Source organism: Lichenostomus cassidix, chromosome 2 (genome assembly GCF_008360975.1).
Source record: "Lichenostomus cassidix isolate B80296 chromosome 2, HeHo_3.0, whole genome shotgun sequence".
NCBI classification, from domain to species: Eukaryota; Metazoa; Chordata; class Aves; order Passeriformes; family Meliphagidae; genus Lichenostomus; species Lichenostomus cassidix.
The window spans coordinates 613,810-634,859 of record NC_139482.1 but is presented as its reverse complement, the minus strand read 5'-3'; the positions used below and the strand labels follow the sequence as shown (position 1 = coordinate 634,859).

General features: G+C 46.5%; 1 protein-coding gene across 1 annotated transcript in view; it reads left to right on the top strand.

Moving 5' to 3' along the window:
- Positions 1-21,050, top strand: part of SMARCC1 (SWI/SNF related BAF chromatin remodeling complex subunit C1) — a 60,052-nt gene that overhangs the window by 5,882 nt on the left and 33,120 nt on the right. Inside the window, exons 2-18 of the mRNA XM_085050013.1 lie at positions 201-320; positions 2,482-2,567; positions 5,953-6,034; positions 6,862-6,954; positions 8,035-8,104; positions 9,567-9,636; positions 10,857-10,932; positions 11,649-11,774; positions 12,155-12,273; positions 13,133-13,257; positions 13,977-14,036; positions 14,659-14,696; positions 15,655-15,776; positions 16,201-16,272; positions 19,209-19,322; positions 19,949-20,102; positions 20,353-20,466. Coding sequence (XP_084906139.1) covers positions 201-320; positions 2,482-2,567; positions 5,953-6,034; positions 6,862-6,954; positions 8,035-8,104; positions 9,567-9,636; positions 10,857-10,932; positions 11,649-11,774; positions 12,155-12,273; positions 13,133-13,257; positions 13,977-14,036; positions 14,659-14,696; positions 15,655-15,776; positions 16,201-16,272; positions 19,209-19,322; positions 19,949-20,102; positions 20,353-20,466 — 1,641 coding nt within the window. The remainder of the gene's footprint in view (positions 1-200; positions 321-2,481; positions 2,568-5,952; positions 6,035-6,861; positions 6,955-8,034; positions 8,105-9,566; positions 9,637-10,856; positions 10,933-11,648; positions 11,775-12,154; positions 12,274-13,132; positions 13,258-13,976; positions 14,037-14,658; positions 14,697-15,654; positions 15,777-16,200; positions 16,273-19,208; positions 19,323-19,948; positions 20,103-20,352; positions 20,467-21,050) is intronic.

Here is a 21,050-nt window from a genome sequence, read left to right as displayed (position 1 = left end):
GGGTAGTGCTGGATTTTTAGCCTAAACCTTGGAAAATGTTTGCTCTTGATGCTTCTCCAGTGCAAACTCCCCTCCACACAGGGATCCCAAACCCTTAACAGTCTGCCCTCCAGGTGCTGAAGGGAGCTGGGCTGTCACCAACCCAGCCTTCACTCCAAATTTCCCTCTCCTCAAGTGGATGTGTGCTTTTTGTCTTGCAGTACGTTCAAGCAGATGCTCCTACCAACAAAACACTGGCTGGGCTGGTGGTGCAGCTGCTGCAATTCCAGGAAGATGCCTTTGGAAAACATGTCACCAATCCTGCCTTCACAAAGCTTCCTGTGAGTATTGGGGTTCTCACTCTGCTGTCACAGCTCTGTGTCCTCAGGTTCTTCCTGATGCACCCTCTGGAAGGGCTGGAATAACACACTCCTCCTTAAAAGCAGATTTTCAATGTAATACAGCTTATTCTCTCTATATTTGAAATGATTTCCAGAATGCTGTGGGAAGGTTTTAATTTCTACTAAAAGTCAGTGTAATTTGTCAATTTTAAGTCAAATCTGAACTGGTATATCCTAAACCTAAAAGGTCTGGGGTTCTGGATAGGTGGATACACAAAGCTGGAATAATTTATAGCCAGTTAAAGTGTTGAAGCCAATTGCAACTGCAGTTGGCCTGCAAACTGTTGAAAGAGCTCTTGTGGGTTTGGGTCCATGTGACAGGACAGTGGATTTCTTTATTCTGTGCTGCTTTTCCCCCAGGTGTTTGTTTGGCCTCTGTAAACTCTCCAGTGAGGAGTGGATGTGCACTCTCCTTCACAGGAAGGCTTTTCAAACTCATAGGGTAAACCTTGGAAAGATTCCCAGATGAATTTGGGAAGGAATCCTTCCCTGGGAGGGTGGGGAAGAGCTGGAATGGAATTCCCAGAGAAGCTGTAGCTGCCCTGGATCCCTGGCAGTGTCCAAGGCCAGGCAGGACAGGGCTTGGAGCAGCCTGGGACAGTGGAAGGTGTCCCTGATTGTGGCAGGGGTGGCACTGGGTGAGCTTTAAGGTCCAGCCCAAGCCATTCTGGGATTTTATGCATCTCCTGGTGCTTTGGAGTGCACCCAGAAGCACCACAAGGTGCCAGTAAGATCTCACCACCTCCCCTGATAGCTTGGTGATAATGACAAGCTTTAGGGCCAGGGGGAGCTTTGCAGAGCTTTATTTGTATGTGGCAGCACAAACCAGAAAGCTGCCCACATTCCACAAGTGCATAAACCACTGGAGTGCTCCCAAGCCTTAAATCAATTTATCTTATCTTAAAAATGGGCAATAAACACTGCAGTGGCATCATAAAGATGTTGTTCCTGTGTTTGTTCTCACTGCTTCAAAGCTCTGATCTGGTAAAATTTGCTCAGTTTAATTTACAGCACTTGGATCTTGGTGCTCTTGGTTGCTTCCAGCAGGAGAGAACTCCTCAGTGCATCTTCCCAGGAGTGCTGCTGTCCATGGGGTGTCTCCAGCTTTGGCCTCTCTCTGCTCCCAGCAGAAAACCCATGGTGGCCTCTAAACAACTCCCCACATTCTGCTTTGTGCCTTGCACAAGTTTTTTATATTTACTGAGAAACACAAAATAAATCACAATCAAAGCAGATCCTGATGTTGCCTCTCCCTGCTCCTGCCTGCAGCTGGGCCATCTGTCTGTCTGCATTTCCAGCATGACTTTGACAGCAGCTGCTTTTTCCCAAGCACAGCCATCCTGTCCAGAGAGATCAGGAAAGCAGCAAATGCAATTCCAGACTAAAATGTATCAGAAAAATGGAGCTTTTTGTACAGGAAACAGTTTGGTTTGGGGTTTGTTTTTCAATAATCTTTCAGAGAAAGGACTGGGTATGACTCCTGGAGCTTCCAGCCTCCTTGTGCTCCTGTTTGAAATTCAGTTGTGGAATTCTTGCTTCGAGAATGTGTGACTCAAGTGCTCTGGTAGAACTGAGAGGGAAGACATGAGCTGGATTGAAATGAGGTGGATGTGATGTTTTAGGGCAGATCTGCACCATGGCTTTGCAGCTCCTGACAAGCAGCTTTCCCTGCTGCAGGGATGGGAATGTGGAATTTCTGATCTCTGCTTCAGGTGCTCATTGCTGATGATCTGGTTTGATGTTCTCACATGGATGAAGAGCTGCTTCCCTGACAGCTACAATTTGAGGTTTAATTTACTATGAAATGGGTGTTCAAAGAGTACTTTGGGTTTTTACAGCTTTGCAATGGACTTTTTTTTTTCAAGGAAGGACTTGGAGCTTTCAGATACATCAAGTTCTTGCAAATACAAAGAATTCTGCTTGATCCAAATGCATTTAATCTTCAGAAAACATTCTTAAAGGAGAACCTCAGACTCCAAAAGGGCTTTGTCTGAAAATTAACTTTTTATTTGATAAGTTCTATGTCTAAAATTCAGCTAAAAATCTGTATTTTTAAAAAATAATTGCATGTCCCTGTTTTTCCTCTTTTTTTGGGTTCCAGGCAAAGTGCTTCATGGATTTCAAAGCTGGAGGTACATTATGTCACATTCTTGGTGCTGCTTACAAATATAAGAATGAACAGGGCTGGTAAGTGTTTATTTCTGGTTTATACACCTTTTGCATGAAACCAAGCACATGAATTGCTTATGCAAACTACCTAAAGTTTAATCCTTCCTGGAGAATCGGGCAGGCAAGGCAGTGGAGATGGGAAGAGGGAATTTTTTTCCTGTTTTGCTGATGGGAGCTTTTTTAAGACACACCCCCACACTTCTAAATTTAAAGAGAAGTTGGCCAAGTTTAAGGTTTTGGGGCTGTAGTTGGAGTTAATTATAAGTTTGAGGCTCTTTTTGAATTTCCTTGCTCTCTGACTGAGCAAATGAACCAGAATCAGAGTCTCAAATCTGTGAGAGGTAGATCTTTGTTACTGTATTGATTATTTGGTTTAGTTATAATTGGGAAAGCATGAAGCTTTGCAGATTCTAATAAACTCTCAGATTTTCATTGCTCCAAAAACGGGGAGTTTAAGCACTTAGAAACTCTGCCCCTGTGAGTGCTGGTATGAAAAATCACCAGGTGACATCCCAGGAGTGTTTTAACCTGTTTTTAAGTTATAATCCTCTTCCCAAGGGAACAGCAGCATAGGATCATAAAATCCTGGAATGGCTTGAACTGGAAGAGCCCTTAAAGCTCATCCAGTGCCACCCCTGCCATGGCAGGGACACCTTCCACTGTCCCAGAGTGCTCTGAGCCCTGTCCAACCTGGCCTTGAAGTTACTCTTTTTGAGAACATTGAGCAAAAAACTGAGGATGAACAGTCAATAAATGTAAATAATCTATACAATTAAGTAGAGATTGTTCCTGTACATGAATCTGAATAGTTTTAAGGTGTTTCCAGTCTGTAACAGCGTTCCTGGAATTGACTGGGCTGTTTTTACACACAAGAGCCATTTAAAAGGCAAAATAAGGTTCTTTCACAGTGGCTGGTTGGTTTTAGGAGTTATTTATCCTCATATCAGCTCTGTCTGAGGTGAATATATCAGGAATAAGTTGCTCTCAGGAGTTTTCCTACTCCTGGGACAGACACCTCTTTGCAGTGGGGCTTGTCAGGAGTGTCTTGCTGCCTCTTTGCCTTCAGACACAAGAATTAAACGGTTCCAACTGCAGAAATATTTGCATATTTAAATACCCCAACTTTACCAAGCCAATCTGGTTTCCAGTCAATTGCCCAGCCCAGCTGAGCTCTGCATTGCCTCCTCCCCTCTCCCTCCCTTGCTGCTGCCTCAGGATTAGTGTGGGTAGTGCCTGGAGTGTGTGCATGTGGGACGTAGCGGGCAGTAATCCTACATTTAACTCTGAGGATCAGCCCTAGAGCCTGGAATGTGTCCCTCACTGACTCAACCAAATAATCCGTGCTGTTTGCCTGAACTGTGATTGATTTGATTTTTGAATGGTCTGCATTTCGCTCCTGCTTAACCTGTTTGTGACTGATCTGTCTTATAGGAGAAGTCCCTTTCCTCGCCACAATAGGTATGTCTGAGAGCTGGACATACCTGGCCCTCACTGCAGCCCAAGCAAACCTGGCACAGGGAGTCTCTTAAGCTGAGCACAGGAAGAATTTAGTGCCATTTTATCCAAATGGGCAGCTAAAAAAGTGCTGTTGTTAAATGTATTGATGTCCTTCTCTGGGTTTCTGAAGCAGGCAGGGATTTGGGGACTTACAGAATTCCTTGGATGCACAGTGCAGGTTTTGAGCAAAAAATGTGGAAGATTTGGTCATGCCCTGAGTGTCTTTGTCTCACAGGTACCAAGAGTTCTGTAGGTGTTTATTTGGCATTTATCTCCCATGGAGCCAAACATTCTGGGTGTTTTGGATACAAACCATGGCTGAATATTGGAGAAGGGGCTCTATCTTGACTCTAAAATCCTCTATATTATAGGTGTGAAATACTTTATTAACAGTGACCTGACAGCCTTGATGTCTGGCCCTACTTCTGCAAGTCAGGGTGAACTTTTCAAAGCACACAACGAGGTCCTAAATTCCTTTCAAAAAGGGTGATTGCAGTAAATACACCAGGATCTCATATTTGATTTGTTGCCACGTGGTTAGTGTGAAGGGCAGAATGTGCTTTGGGACAGAAACCATCTCCCCTGAGAGAGGATGTTTGTAGAGCTGCCCAGCACCTCAGAGTGTTCCCACAGAACCACCTGCCTGGGCACCTCCTGAAAATCCCAGAACCTCCAGTGGAGAGGAGCTGGTGCTCCCAGCTGAGGTGTCTTGTTTGCTTCAGTGGGGTCACACCCTGCTGTGGTCACGGGGCTTGGGGCTAATCTTTGCTTTCCTTCACCTTCTCTGAACATTCATCAGCTGGAGAAAGGGATTTGTTGCTGGAAACAGGGATGTGTTTATAGGAAACTCCTTGGCTGAGGAGTAACTGCTTTGAGCTGGGTGGTGACTGCAGCCTGTCAGTCCCTCGTGGGGAGGATGTGCCAGGCTGTCCCACTGCTTTGGGATTTGGATTTCACACCCTGCCACCACCTCAGACCCAGGGAGCCTCTCCAGACTCCAGCAGCAGCACGTTCCCAAAGCTGGGAGGTGCAGGTGTGCCCCAGGTCATGTTTTACATCTGAGGAGCACAGCCTGATGGTTAAACACCTCCTGGGGCTTTGGGAGAGGCTGAACTCCTCCATGGCAATCCCTGCTGGTGCTGTACATGGTGAGGGGTGGTTTGGGGCTGAACTTCTCCCTCCTCAGGCTCTGGGGGTCACCACTCAAATCCTCAGTTGGGTTGAGCCATCTGTGAGTTCTGAATGTGTGATAGGTCAGGGGGGTACAGCAGAGGGAATGGGGACTCTCATGCTGCTTCCCAGGAGGAATTCTCAGATTTTGTGTGCTCCCCCCATTTCTGATGGACAAATCTCCGTTGGTATTGTAACAATTGTGGTGATTTGTCCAGGAAATCCCAAAATTTAAAGCACCAGGGTCCAGTAAAGGTTGTTGTAAAACGCTGACATGGATTATTAGCTGCCTGTGTTCTGGGGGTGGTTTGTTCTCACATCAGGCAGAGGAATTGCTGGTTTTCCTGGACTCCCAGGGCTGGTGGATTGGTGCAGCTAGAAGTAAGAGAACCGTGAGAGCTCGGTCATGAATTTTCCCATCTGGTCGTTGAAATCCATCGTGGTTTTGTGTTTAATTCCCCCCTGTGACTGTGGTGGAATGCACAACTTTGGTGCACACTGTCAACCTTCTTTTTTTCCCCCTAAACATTTCACAAACCAGCTGCATTTGTTGATTTGGTTCATTGTGGTTTTCTTGCTCGTGAGGGTGCCGAGTGCAGCAGAAATAGTTGTGATTGTGCTCCAAGTGTCCTTACGCCGCTGCCATGATCCAGTGTTTGTGTGGAACGGGGAATGTGCTGGACTGCTGCAAGGTGGGCACTGGGAGTTCATAGTTCTGAATCATTTCCCTCAACAGGAGGAGGTTTGACCTGCAGAATCCCTCCAGAATGGATCGGAATGTGGAGATGTTCATGAACATTGAGAAAACACTGGTGCAGGTAAAGAGTTCCCCAAAAACCACTGCTCGGGGCACTCCTTGGGACCCAGGAAATTATCCTGGGATTCTGTAGGAATATGGGCTTTTCCCCTCCCTATCCACCCATTTTAGTCACAATTTCATGTCCTCGCTTGAAAAATGCAGGATATTTCCACTGAGAGACTCTGTGGATATGCAGAGAGTGAGGAGAACTTGTAAGTGAGGAGAACTTGTAAGGTAGGAGAAAACACCCCAAGTGTCCCCACTGTGGAAGTGGCACCATTGGGACTGAGTAACTGGTGCTGTACACACCCATTCCATGGCTGACTTTCAGTTTGATCTAAATTGGCCTTTTTTTCAAGTTAGAGTTCGTTTTTAGTCTCATTTTCTCAGACAAATCATTATTTATATCTATTAAGCATAAATATCTATAATCTATCTTAATATCTATTAAGCAACTTTGTGAAGTCTAATTTGAAGTTTGGTTTTTTTTAAGTGCTGCATGGGGATATTACGTTATTTTTTTCAAACTCTAAAGCCAAGTTCAGTGTATAATACAGTCAAAGCATAACTTTCAGGTGTTGGTAGGAATGGAAATAGGAAAGAGAACAGCAAAAAGCAACAATACTGTTATTACAAAATCCCCTTGCTGTTGTACAGTGGTTTCAGTGCATAATAAAAACCTGGGCAGGGCTTTGCTGGGGAGGTGTGTGAAGGGAATGTCCTGGAGCTGAGATTACTGCTCTAGGCTCCACTGGACTCCCAGCATGGCAGTTTTAGTAGGAATATTCTCATTTTTTGCCACAGATCATCCCCTGATTAGTTGTTTAACTTGCTGTTCTCTCACAGAACAACTGTCTGAGCAGACCAACCATCTACCTCATTCCTGACATGGAGCTGAAGCTGGCCAACAAGCTGAAGGACATTGTCAAGCGTCACCAGGTGAGTGTCACACAGCACAGTTGTGCCCAACGTTGGTCAGCTCTGAGGGAAAAGGCCTGGGTGACACCTGGGGGTGTCTGGGGACACAGGGCAGCAGCAGCAGCTCACTTGTGAAATGGTTTTTATCCTCCCATGGAAGAATAAATGAATCCTGGCTGTGCTCTGTGAGCAAATCTGGACCTGCTGCTCTGGGTGAGCTGGGGACAGGCCTGGCTGATTTATTGTCACTACTGCTTTGTCCAAATCTGGGACTGAAGCAGTGAGTGAGGCAGCTGTTCCAGATGTGTGGGACAGCAGAAGGAAGCTTGCCTCTTGAAATGATGGTTGGTTTTTGCTTTATTTCACTCTTTTGTTGCTGGTGCTGAGCAGAGCCCAGGCAGCCTTAGTGTATCTCAGACATTCCAACACTGCCCTCAGAATTCCAGGTGCTAAAGGATGACCTGAGCAAAATTCTTGGCTTCATTTCCTAAAAATATAAACAGTCTTCTCACTTGTCTGGAGAGAAATACCCTGGAATGCAACCTCTGGATGCTCTGATGGCTTTTGTGTCAGGACAATTCACAGCTGTAGCCAAAACGTTTTGTTTCCAGATTTAATGCATTTCCTGTGTTGTGATTATGAACCATTGTCTCAGCCTCAGTTGGGCACATTTTCACAAGTTGCTCTTAATTATTTGGCTGATTCAAGATGGGTGTTATTGCTTAAATTAGAGTGAATGAGTCAATTTTCCTTTCATAAAGGAAGTCTGTAGTGAGCTCCACGCTGTATCTGTGAGTGATTTAAGGGGTTTCTAAAGCAGCTTTGTCTCTACAGGGATGTGAAGAGATGAAAACAGAAATTGGCCCCCATTCTGCTTTTTGGGTTTCTTTCCTTTGCTCTGCCTCTGAATTCTCATCTTGTTGCCAACTTTGCTTCCTCACTACCTGGATTATTTTCTTTTTTTAACCCCTTGCTGTGGTCTCCCCCCTACCCCACCCCAGTTCCTGGGTGTTGTGGGTAAAGAGAAGCAGCTCAGAGGTTTGGGGTGATGTGTTGAAGGTTTCTCATGGAGTTTCTCCTCTTCTTCCTTGTTTCCCCCAGGGAACAGTCACTGAAGAGAAATCCAAGGCTACCCACCATGTGTATCCAAGTCCTACCTCAATGGATGATGGTAACATTCTGTTACTGTTTTTAAGTAGGAGTAATGTTGTAATTAATTGCATGAGAAGTTGCAGAATTGTGCACCAAAGTATGTTCCCACCTTGCTCCTGGGGAACACTGTCTGGATTGTGGATAATGTTCTGCCAGGGGAAGTTCAGCTTGGATATTGGGAATATTCCCCTTGGAAAGGGCTGTCAGTCAGCACAGGGCAGGGGTGGAGTTCCCATCCCTGGAGGGATTTAAGAGCTGTGTGGATGTGGCAATTGGGGACAAGGGACAGTGCTGGAGAGTGGTTGCACTCTGATCTTGGAAGGCTTTTCCAAGCTCAGTGATTCCCTGATTCTGAGTTCCTATCTGTCCAGGAATTCTGCAGGGAATGCTGTACAGTCCTTGTGTGTGGTGGGCAGTGGGGGAGCAGCAGCAAGGAGAGCTCGATGAGGTTTGGCTGTGTTAAAGTTCAATCTGCCTGGATGAAGTGCAAGGTCCTAAAAAAGCAATTTCACAGCTGTCTCCTTCAGCAAATAGCAAAAAAGATTTCTTCATTTTTTCATCTTAAATACATTTAATTACCTGGTGGATCATTGTTGTCAAGCCCAAGTTGCACAGACACCAATCACTTTCACATTCCCTGGCCTGTGCTGGCCACTAGGTGGAAGTGCTCCCTGCACTTTGCAGGGATCAGGGGTGGTTTGTGCTCTGTCCCTCTGGGCTGTGCCCAGGCTCAGCTCTGTCTGTCTCTGGCCACATCAGGCTCTCAGCAGAACCTTGAGCAGGGTGGGACAGAGCCCTGGTTACACTGTGGGGAACAGCCCTAAATTCCAGCAAGGATTGGAGATAGAGGTTCACATCCTCTGCATTTCTCCTGTAATGCTGCTCTGGGCTCTGTTCTCAGAATTTGGGTTGCAGAGTTCAGTACTTGAGAGCTGCTCCAGCCCTGGGGAACAACAGCACGAGGACCTGGAGCTGCTGCAGAGTCCAGAGGAGGCCATGGAGCTGCTCCATGGCTGGAGCCAGGCTGGGAGAGCTGGGAATGTTCATCTGGAGAAGGGAAGGATCCAGGGAGAGCTGCCAGGGCCTAAAGGGGCTCCAGGAGAGCTGGAGAGGGACTGGGGACAAGGCATGGAGGGACAGGACACAGGGAATGGCTTCCCACTGCCAGAGGGCAGGGAGAGATGGGATATTGGGAAGGAATTCCTTGCTGGGATGGAATTCCCAGAGAAGCTGTGGCTGCCCCTGGATCCCTGGAAGTGTCCAAGGCCAGGTTGGACAGGGCTTGGAGCAGCCTGGGACAGTGCAAGGTGTCCCTGCCATGGCAGGGGTGGCACTGGATAAACTTTAAGGTCCCTTCCCAGCTCAGGCCCTGAGCACACCTCCAGCAGAGAGGTTTGCAGTAACTTCCCTCTGACTCTCTGAAAAACTGAAATATGGTGCTTTTCCATCCACATCTGACCTGGATGTTGTTCCCTTTGCAGATGAGTGGCTGAGACCTGTGATGAGAAAGGACAAGCAGGTGTTGGTACATTGGGGCTTTTTTCCAGACAGGTAAAGAAAGGTGGGGAAAAGGAAACCCTGAGTCTTAACTGTTTGTTGATGGAAAAGTCTTGATCTCAATGTGCAAAGCTTGGAAAGAATTAACCATTGATTTAAAACTGAAATATCCATACCTATCTGTGGCACTGGCAGGTGGGTGAGGCTGGAAAAGGAGTTTTTCTGTAGAGCCACAAGGAACTGGTTGCAAAATGAAAAATTTAAAAGGTGAAATGAGCCTTTCTTTTAAAGGGAGAATGTTCACCTGACTGAACTTTGTTAAAGTTGGGTTGTCTTCAGTCAGGTAGGAGTGTTGAAGCACCTCTTTGAGAAAGCTGCCCTGTGCTGTTGGAACATGTTAAAATTCAGTGCATGTGCTGTTAGTAACTTAAATGTATTTGCAATAACTGGTGTCTGAGCCCAGGCTATGGAAAATCAATCAAAGAATTGATAGCCCAGTATTGACTCCTACTTAATTAACTTTTTCAGGCTACTAAAATCTACTGTTCACACACAGAATTCCCAGGAACTGAATCTCATATGGAGATTTCAGTGGAAGAGAGCAAACAATAATCACACTGAAGTTTCTTTCTTTATACAGATGAAGATACCTTTAAATATTTTTGTATCTATATCAGTAGTCAATTCTGTATTGGTTCTGTGTGTATCTATATTTATAAATGTCACTATAAAACCAGGAATGCTGTGTGCACATCTGTCCTCCCACATGACTTTTCCCTGTTCCTCAGTACCTGGTGTTGATTGCAGAGTATTTTGGCTTTTGCTGCTGCTCAGTGCAGTTTCTCAAGAGATAGACTTTTGAGGGAATAACGTGGAAAAGTGAATGTAAATAATGAATGGTTTCTAAGACAGGATGCAGCTTCCTCCCTTCCAGGAATCCAGTAGCTCTTGCTTTAAACTCCTGAGAACAGTAAAAAGTGAATTAAGTTAATAGCAGGGTTTGAGTGGGTGACTCAGAACTGCCTTTACCTCCTGGATATCTCTAGATTTGCACTTTAAGCTGAGGGGTTTTTAATTCTAAAGTGCATTGGATGCCCTGGAGCTCTCCCTCTCTGGTGGGTGCAATTGCTGTGGCACAGAGCAGGGGTTATTCCCTGGAAATTTCAGTGGAAAGCTCTGCTGTCCCAGCAGTGTGATCTGCACCTGCCAAAGCTGCAGGAAAACTGTTCCTGGGTGATGCTGGTGGCTGAGCTGCTCTCTCCTGACCTCTCTAGCTATGACACCTGGGTCCATGCCAACGAAATAGATGCAGAGATTGAGGATCCCCCCATTCCTGAGAAGCCATGGAAGGTAAGTGTGGCTCAAACTCCTTCCCAGAATTCCCCTGCTGGTGCAGTTGGGATGTTTGCACTGCTTTATTTGTTGCTGCACTCACTGTGTTACCCTGACAATGTTCTGCAGAGTTAGCAGCTCAGCCCTGCTCTGTTCAAACACCACTTACTTCAGGTAGTAACCTGCAACTCACTGGAAAACAGGATTTTGGAGGATAAACCTTACTATGGATAGTAAGAGACAATTGTATAAAATATTAATAAATCAGTAATGAATTGTATAAATTACTCTAAAGCTCCAAAAGTTTTTTTCAGCTGTGTAAATCAAACTGTATTTGAGGGTGGATGTTTTAAATCCAGACAGTTGGTCTTGTCTCTCCAGGGTATGACCAACTCTTCCTCTTTTTTACTGTCCTGGCACATCTGCCAAGGGGATCTGTATATTGAGGAGGTGTGGATGGTAATTTTCAGCACCCAGAGCTGTTGTCCCAGCTCTGAGAAATCACCTCACACTTCAAGAGGCTTGAAAATGACTGAGGAGCAGAGGTTGAATTCTGTCAGCTGAGTCCTGTTCATGCTTTGTGGTCTCTGCCATGAGAGTGTGTGTGAAACCAGTGGGAGAGATTTGGACATTCAGACCTGATGAAGCTCCAGGAATTTCCTTGATCCTGGGAGGTCCCTCATGGAGTTATTTCTTCCCAAAGCATCAGCCTCTCAGTGTCTCCTGTTCTTCAGGTTCATGCCAAGTGGATTTTGGACACAGATGTGTTCAATGAGTGGATGAATGAAGAGGATTATGAGGTGGATGAGAACAGGAAATCCGTGAGTTTTCGCCAGAGGATCTCCATGAAAAATGAAGAGGTGGGTGGTTCTCTGCTGAGGGGAACCTGTAGGTATAGGGATGTCTTTTATCTTTGCATGGATAGAGATGGAGAAGGAGAAGCTCCAGGGAGACTTCAGAGCCTCTTCCAGGGCCTAAAGGAGCTCCAGGAGAGCTGGAGAGGCACTGGGGACAAGGCATGGAGGGACAGGACACAGGGAATGGCTTCCCACTGGGAAAGGGGAGATTTAGATGGATATTGGGAAGGAATTCCTGGCTGGGAGGGTGGTGAGGCCTGGCACAGGGTGCCCAGAGCAGCTGTGGCATCCTGGTGTGGCATGGATAAAAGGTGCAGATCACCTTTTATCCAGCACTGCAGAGGGAGGGTTTGGGAATAACTCAAAGCTCTGCTCCTTCCCAGCCTGTGCGGAGCCCGGAGAGGAGGGACAGGAAAGCAGCAGCCAGCACAAGGAAGAGGAAACATTCTCCTTCTCCACCCCCCACTCCTGTGGAGTCCAGGAAAAAGACTGGGAAGAAAGGGTGAGTGTCTGAGGCCTGGAATTCAAGGTGAAAAGAAATGGAAGAAATTCAAGAAATAATTACGGGGAGAGCTCTGTGACCTGAGGTTCCATAATTATTTCTGGATAGGCTTAAGAGATTATTCCTGAGCAGTTTGTGTAATTCTTTGGCTCCTCCAGGAGATGTGGTGGCTGCAGCTGGGGCAGGACTTGGGGCTGTCCTGGGTCAGTACAGGGCCTGTGGCAGCCTCAGGAGTAGAAAGAAAAGGAAAAGGCACTCAGCTGCTTCTAAAATAACCCAGGCTGGGGCTAGTGGTGCTGTCACAGGGTGCACACACGGTTTTTGGGAACAGCCTCATAAATTGCTGCATTTAATTAAGCTGTCATTGAGAAGTGGACTTTAAAATACCTTCCGTGGAGCTAAATAAAATCTCCTTAATGGGGGGAACAACATTTGTTCTGCAGCTTGAGTTCCAGTAAGCATTCAACTTTTCACCCAAAATGGTCAAGAGAAGCACTTGTGGCCTACAGATTAGGAAGGTTATCAATGCTGCTTTGACCTCTTAAAAGAAGAAAATCCAATATTCTACCCAAATAAAAACTTAATTATGGGGTTTATGTGTGGGTATGGAGGGCAGTACTTCAGAGCTAAAAATTCATGTCTTGTTTATAGACCTGCTGAGCTCCAATAAAACAAAACTGGAACATTATCAAGAATGAGTTGATAATCTGAATTACTCCTTCTTGAGTTGGGGTCTGTGAGGGGATGTGGGGTGGTTCTGCCTCTGTTCCCTGAGTGGTTTTGGGAGGGTTTGACTCTTCAATCCTGAGCAACATCCAGAGGAGAACATCTGGCAGAGCCTCTGTCTGCTGTGTTCCAGACAAGCAGCTCTGTATGGGAAGAGGAGGGGGCAGAAGGAAGAGGATGAGCAGGAGGATCTCACCAAGGACATGGAGGATCCCACACCAGTACCCAACATAGAAGAAGTGGTACTTCCCAAAAATGGTAAAATATGAAAACACTTTGGGTTCTTCGAATGTTAAAAATTAAACTGCATTAAAATTATGTGTATATTTTGTCAAATCTTTGAAGTACTTTGTGGTCATGAGGGCAGGTGATCTCTGCCCATAAATTTATCTAGTCAGGGATGTAACAGCTGAAAAGAGCAGCAGATTCACCTCCTTTTGGCCTTTTGAAATACAAAAATACATTTACAAAATGCATTTTTAAAAATAGATTTACAACAATCCACTTGAATGTTTCATTTCACCTGTTCGTGTTGGGGGAGATGGAGTTTTCTGGAGCAAAATATTTCCCTGCCAAGTCCCCAGAAGAAGGATGTTAAATGAGTGGAAAATGTGCTACAAATCAAGTGCTTTTAGTCCTTTTCAGGGAAGTGTCGCTGTGGGCAGTAATTCTGGGAAAAAGAATTCCTTCTGCATCCTTGGCAGCAGAATATTTTGGGAATTTCTCCATTTGTGTTTTCCTCAGTTTGGATTTGCAATCAGCCTTGCGATGTGCTGGGCAGGTGGGAGAAGTGCAGAGTTCTCCTTGGATAGATCCTGCTTTGTGTGGAGCTGGGAATTCAGGGAAGTGGGACAAACAGGCCCTTGTGCTGCCTGTGAACTCTTGAACTGCAGGCAGGGCCAGCAGAGCACGGGGAAATCAGGCCAGACTGGATAATTCCTGTCTGCTGCTCTCTCATCACTCTGTTCCCTTTGCAGTGAACCCAAAGAAGGACAGTGAGAACACGCCTGTGAAGGGAGGAACCGTGGCAGACCTGGGTAAAGCCCCCTGCTCCCCCTGCCCCACACCCAAGTCCTGCTAGCAGCCAGTATTTCCAAAGATATTTTTAAATATTTTCAATCTCTGTTTTAAAAGCAATCTCTAGTTCTGCTGTTTTGTTGAATTAATTCATTTTTCATACATATTTGAGTTTAAGTCTTTTTTTTTCACTTGCAAAACTGTTCCCTCATAGGCTATTGTTATTTTTTAACATGACATACAAGCTCTGTTCTAGCAGAATTTTTACTTTTTTACTGGGAATCAGGGTGAGTCACAAGTTCCCTGAGCTTTGCTGAGCCTTGGCATGAGATACAAACTCATATCCCATATCTTATTATACAAGGCTCATGTAGGGTACTGGGAGAGGAAATAATTAATTATGGATTCTGAAGTGTTGAGAAATTCTAATTATCATTCCTCTGTATTCTTACCTGCTCCCTGGCCTGGGAGAGGTAAAGGTGTAATTGCTTTAGTGATGTGGGATCCACTTTGCTTCTCTCCTCCCTTCCCTTCCAAAAGAAATTAAATGTTCTTTCCAGTTAAACAGTTGCGTTGCTGGAAAGGCTCATGAGCATTTAAATGAGTTTTATTGGTGTAATTCTCAATATTTTTACCTTTCAGATGAGCAGGATGAGGAGACAGTGGCAACTGGAGGAAAGGTAACAGCACCTGGTTCTTCCTAAATTTGGTAGCAGCTGAGATTGTGGAATCCCAGGCTGGTTTGGGTTAAAAGGGGCCTTAGGGATTTTCCCATTCCTGCCACAGCTGCTCTGGGAATTCCATCCCAGCCCTTCCCTACCCTCACAGGGAGGAATTCTTCCCCAATATCCCATCCAACCCTCCCCTCTGGCAGTGAGAAGTCATTCCCCTTGTCCTGTCAAGGTGTTAACTTCCCCTTCAGTAATTTCACCTGGACTAGTTTTCAAGTGATCTCTAAGATTAAATCAGTTACTGACAGGACTGTGGATTTCTTACTATAAAACTCTCCAAATTCTGTGGGATTACTTGGTATTTTTAAATCTAGTGTATTAAAAAGAAGAATGGGGAGACAGATGCCAAGTATTTTCCAAGAAGCATTTTTCAGATGAGAGGTTTTTCAGAGGTTTTGCGCTTTTTTTGGGTTTTAGGACTAAACCTAAACCCTGCTTTGACTTCCTGATCATTTCAATAGAGCTGCAGGGGTAGTTTGTGTATTGAATTGCATTTGTGGCATGCCAGGCACTATTTTTAACAGTTGTCTGATCACTCAGTGTGTTCAGAGTGATACCTTGTTGCCTTTGGGGGAGCTCAGTCCCAAATAAAGATCCATTATTGATACCAGTGACTCCTTAGGGTGTTGCTGTGGGGATCTGGTTATTTTTAACATTGTTCAAACAGCACCTGAGGGGTTTTGTATAATTCTTGTCATGTCCTGACCCTGTTTTGATGCCTCCCCTGTGCATTCCTTGTGATCATGTGGGGTCAGGAGTTGAACATTTGCTGGAACTTGAGTTCCATAGAGGAAGAGAGAGGGACCAAAGCTCTTCCTGCTCCTGGGGATGTCACAAACTCTGTGTGGGGTTGGGGAGCTCCTGTGCTGCTGTGTCACCCTGAGTACTGTGTCCCCCTGTGCCCCAGGAGGACGAGGATCCCAACAAGGGTGACCAGAGCCGCTCCATCGACCCAGGGGAGGACAATGTCACCGAGCAGACCAACCACATCATCATCCCCAGCTACGCCTCCTGGTTCGACTACAACTGGTGAGAGGAGCTGGGGAAACTCCCCTTGCCTTGGTTTTCTCAAAAAAATCCACCAGCCTCAGAGCTGAAGGAAATGGCTCTTGTGTAGGTCTGCTTCCCCTGTGCTTCTTGTGTTTCAATATGTCTGGCCATTCTCAGGGATTGGGAATGAGGGAGAGAATTTCAAACAGCAGAGACTTTCACTATGCCTTATTTAGTTTTTGCTTCCATCAATTTCCCCCTAATTTCCACCTTAATTCCTTTCTCTCTTCTCTAGTCTTTGTGTGATCATCCTGTCTTTGTCTCTGCTTCTGAAAACCTTTTTATTTTGCTTCACAACTTTGAGGAGAAATCACTGATTGTAGAGGGAGGATATTTGTTCTTGGAATGCTCCTTGGAATGAGGGCTGTTGAGGATGTGAAATCTGAACTGGTTTTTGTTGCAGCATCCATGTGATTGAACGTCGTGCGCTTCCAGAATTCTTCAATGGAAAAAACAAGTCCAAGACTCCAGAAATGTGAGTAAAACATGGGAATATGGACAGTGTGGCAGGATAAAGGAGCTTCCCATTCCATAAATCCTGTGGGCACAGCTGGGTGTGTGTGAAGCTGATAGCTCCTGTAGGGCCCTGAAAGGGGGACAGAGCCACTGTCAGTGTTTGTACATTATTGTGGTAGAGATCAAAGTTTAAATATCAAAGGGATATTTAATAGTGCTTATCCAGCTAAAATAAAACTTCTTTCTCCCAAGTAATACTGGAAAAGATTCTTAAACTTTGTGTGGTACAAGGTGTGATCAACTTCCAGAGTCATCTAAAAATGTCATGAGGAGGTAGAAACTGAATAATCCTCCTTATTTCTCCCTCTCTCCTCATGCCACACTGTATTTCTGTATTTCTCAGGAGTTCTGTGTGTTGTAGATCCTTTCTCAGGCTTTGGAGTGGATTTTCCACAGTTTTCTGAGGTGATTGCAGATTCCCCTGAGCATCTCATGGGAAATTCTGGGAGTGCAGAAGGTCGGGAAATGGATCTTCCCAGGCCTGAGATGTGACTGTGATTCTCAAATATCGGAGTCTGGTTTAAACCACAGAGCTCAAGTTGTGCATTGCAGGAAGGAAAATGTTTTTTCTTCTGTGGTTGTTCCCAGCCCTCTGGTGACACTTTAATTCTGGCCATGCCTGTTCAATCCAGGTGAATTTGGATGCAGTTTGCACTTGTCTCATCTCCTTGTGGTATCTGGTTTACTGCAGAACAGAGTTTTGAACTCTGAACAAGATGAGGCACTGGGATGGGGTCTTGGGAAGTTGGGATTGCTCTTCCTTGGAGTCTTTCAAGACCTAAGAAACCTGGTGAAGATTCATGGCTTGAGTAGGAGCTTGGCTCAGACACCCCCTGAGGTCCCTGGACCCCCAAGGCTTTCCAGTCCATGGTCTGTCCTCACAACTTCTCTCATGTCTCACAGTAACCACAGCTGGATCCCAGAGTCCCACCATGGCTTGGGTGGAAGAGACCTAAAAATCCTTATTCCACCCCTGCCATCCCAAAATGTGGTTTTTTCCCAAATGTATCCAACACCAATTCTGCTCCATGGGTTTTGCCACTCAGCAAATTGCAGTTTGGGGGTTTCTCAGTGTAAATTTTTTTTCAGACAGCTGGAATGTGGAAGGAATGTTTATCTCGTGGATGTCTCAACCCTGTGGTTGTCACGTGCAGCCCCAGGCGCCCTTTTCCAACTGGCATCACAACAGCAGCTCTGCTGATGCTCCTCCCTGAGCTGCTGCTGGTTATTGCCTGCCAGAGGAGCACACTTGGGGCTCCTCCCAGTCCTCATGTCATCCTGGAGATCTATTTTTGGTGCCATTTCAGGATCATAGGAGTAGCACGTGGTCCTGGCTCTGTGTTTTCTTTGGAAAGAAAAGAGGAGCATCTCTCTGAATGGAGATGAGTTGCCTCCAGCTGAAATTTCAGGCCAAAACACCGTGTTTGAGGAGCTTGCACAGGTTCATCCTTGTGACAGCAGTGCCTGGGGGTTGAGCCCTGCCTGAAAAGGGATTGAACTAAATCCTGCTTGACTTCCCTTCTCATTGGTGACAGGGTTTAGCTGATGGGTCGTGTCGTCGTTCAAAACCATCTCCCTTCAGGACAAACCTGGGGATGTTTCTGTCTTGGGCTTCTCTCTCCACCTCATGATGTGACCTTTGCTGATAAATACTCATTTCTGCAGCCAAAACCTGTTCCTGGGCAGGTTCTTCCCCTTCTCCCCTGGAGCATTCAGAAATGTTCCTCAGTATTCCTCTGTGGAAGAAGCTGCTTTTTGTTTCTTGCCTCCCAAACATCCCACACGGAGCCAAACACCTACTCCAGCAATCTTCTTCCAGCCAGTTGCACATATGATTTGGTCAGGAGGAAGATGTGGGATTTTGGCAGGGACATGTGCTTGCAGCATCTGCCTGCCTGGGCCTTGCCTGGCTGATTTATATTTTTGGTTCCCAGCTGCTTCACACACTGTGTGTGTGACATTCCCCCCTGGAATTTTCCAAAGGCAGAAATCTGCTTTAAAAACCACCGTTTTACACACAGCTTTGCATGGGATCCTCACTTCATAGAATCCTGGAATGGTTTGGGTTGGAAAGGACCTTAAAGCCCATCTCATTCCACCTCTGCCACAGGCAGGGACACCTTCCATAGTCCAGGTTGCTCCAAGCCCTGTCTAATCTGGATGGTGCCAAATTGTCTTGGGCAGATTGGGTTTTTTCCCTCTAAAGAGCAGGGCTATCCATAATTTTTATGGCAGGTTATTTTCTTAGGGACAATTTGTATTAGGAAGCATTAGTCTATTCCAGAAACTTGCTGAAATGTGGGAACCTCACAGGGATTATTTCTGCTCCAGCTGTTCCCAGCTGTGCTGGCTCTGTGCTCTTGTCCTCTGCTTTTCAAAGATCTTTTCTTCTCCACGTTGCTGTTCTCCAGCCTTCCCTTCCTCATCCCTTCATCCATTAAAAACTCCATGTGCAGCCACAACAGTGTTCTGTCCACTTCTGCTTTTCTGTGCAGCTCTTTTCCTTCCAGCCTCACACAGGGATGCACAAGGATTATTTATCCTGTTCCCATGTGAATACCCCATTATTTTCTTCCTACAGCTTCTATTCTGTTGTGGGAATATTTGGTCAGTGGCCAAGTTACAAGAGATATTTGTGTGATTTGCAGTATAAATATGTTTCCATGTGCTGCTAATCCAAACACAGGGAAAATCCAAAGTGAAACAGTCTGGAAAAGTGTGAATTCCACTTACCTCTTGCTTTTGGTGCTGGTTCTGAAATTTCACCAATGAAAGTGAACTGTTGGTGTTTCCTTGTCAGTAATGGGAGGTTGGGCAGTGGATGTTCAAATGCCTGTCAAATTCTGGCCTGTGTTGGAAGTGAGGGGACATGACCTGGTGGCCATTGTCTTGCAGATACCTGGCCTACAGGAACTTCATGATTGACACCTATCGGCTGAACCCGCAGGAGTACCTGACCAGCACTGCCTGCAGGAGGAACCTCACCGGGGATGTCTGCGCTGTCATGAGGTCACACCTGGGGCTTAGGGCTTTGGGGGCTTTTGGGTATTGCCAGGCATCAGCAAGATCATGGAATAACTGAGGGTGGCATCTCCCTGGGGAGCTCCTTCCAAAGCCTGACCACCCTTTCCAGGAAGAAATTCCTCCTGGTGTCCAAGCTGAGCCTCCCCTGGCCCAGCCTGAGGCTGTTCCCTCTCCTCCCTTGTTCCCTGGGAGCACAGCCTGACCCCCGGCTGTCCCCTCCTGTCAGCAGCTGTGCAGAGCCACAAGGTCCCCCTGAGCCTTCTTTGCTCCAGGCTGAGCTCCTTTTCCTGCTCCCTCAGCCATTCCTGGTGCTCCAGACCCTTCCCAGCTCCGTTCCCTTCCCTGGACATGCTCCAGTCCTTCAGGACAGTCTTTGGGGCCCAGAACTGGACACATTGTCAGGCTTTGGTTTATACAACACACTGAAGTGCCCTCAGGTGTGCACAAAGCTGCTCTGGGATTTGTTTTGCTGTTTGGGATTAATGAAGGACTAGAAAAGCTCCTGGGTTTGTGTTTGATCCAGTAACATCAGCTTTGTCCTTTGTCACCTCCCATGCAAAGCCTAACCAAGGCTTTGGTGGTAAAGGTTGGATTTTTCCCCTTTTTCCCAGGGTCCACGCTTTCCTGGAGCAGTGGGGGCTCATTAACTACCAGGTGGATCCCGAGAGTCGCCCCATGGCCATGGGGCCACCTCCTACCCCCCACTTCAACGTGCTGGCCGACACCCCCTCGGGGCTGATGCCGCTGCACATCCGCACCCCGCAGGTGAGCCTCAGCCTGGCACTTGGCTTTCCTGGCTCTTGTGCCCAGCTGGCTGAAATGTCCCTTCTGACCAGCTGGGCTGAGCATTTGGGGCAGTTCTGCGCAGAATCACTCCCACATTGCTCAGAGATTTGTTTTAATGTCTGGATTTGTGTTCAGCTTCTCTGCCAGTCCATGTTCTGTTGAGTACTGGTCTGAGCACCTTGGATAACTTTCAATTCCTGCCCCTTTCCCCTGTAATGTTTGTTCCCAGGTTCCAGCTGCCCAGCAGATGCTGAGCTTTCCTGAGAAAAACAAGGAGAAGCCAACTGACCTGCAGAACTTTGGCCTTCGCACAGACATCTACTCCAAAAAGACTTTGGCCAAGGCAAGTGTCATGGGATTCTTCCCATGAAGAATTTGTGTGTCCCCACTTGGTGTCACTGAGGTGACTTGTGGGTCTCCTCTTGGTTTAGATGTTTTCCATCCCTGTGCAGGACACTGCAATGGGAGGTTGTGCTGGAATTCTGATTTTGTAGAAATGGAGATTTGTACAACTTCCGAGACCATTCCACACTGTCAGCCTCCAGCTCCCAACCTCACTGTGTTCTGCATGTCCTGCTGGAGTGGTGCAGAATCAGCAAACCATGCAGTGATCCAGGACACACAGAGCTTCCAGCAGGATCTTTAACTCTCCTGTTTTCCAAGTCTGAGCAGTCTGACCAACAGGGACTTCAATTCCCACTGGTTTGGGTGTCCCGGTGCTGTTGCCAGGGACATTTTGGCACTGTCACTGCAGGGTGTCACACAGGATAACTAAACCTGGGAGACATCACTGCAGTGATGTGTTGATTCCACAGCCTCCTGCCTTGCCCTGCTCCCTGTGTGTCCCTGGTGGTGCCCAGAGGTGCAGTGGGAATGCCATGTTACCTAGTGCCTCTCCTGGGTGACATCAGCCTAATTCCATGTCAT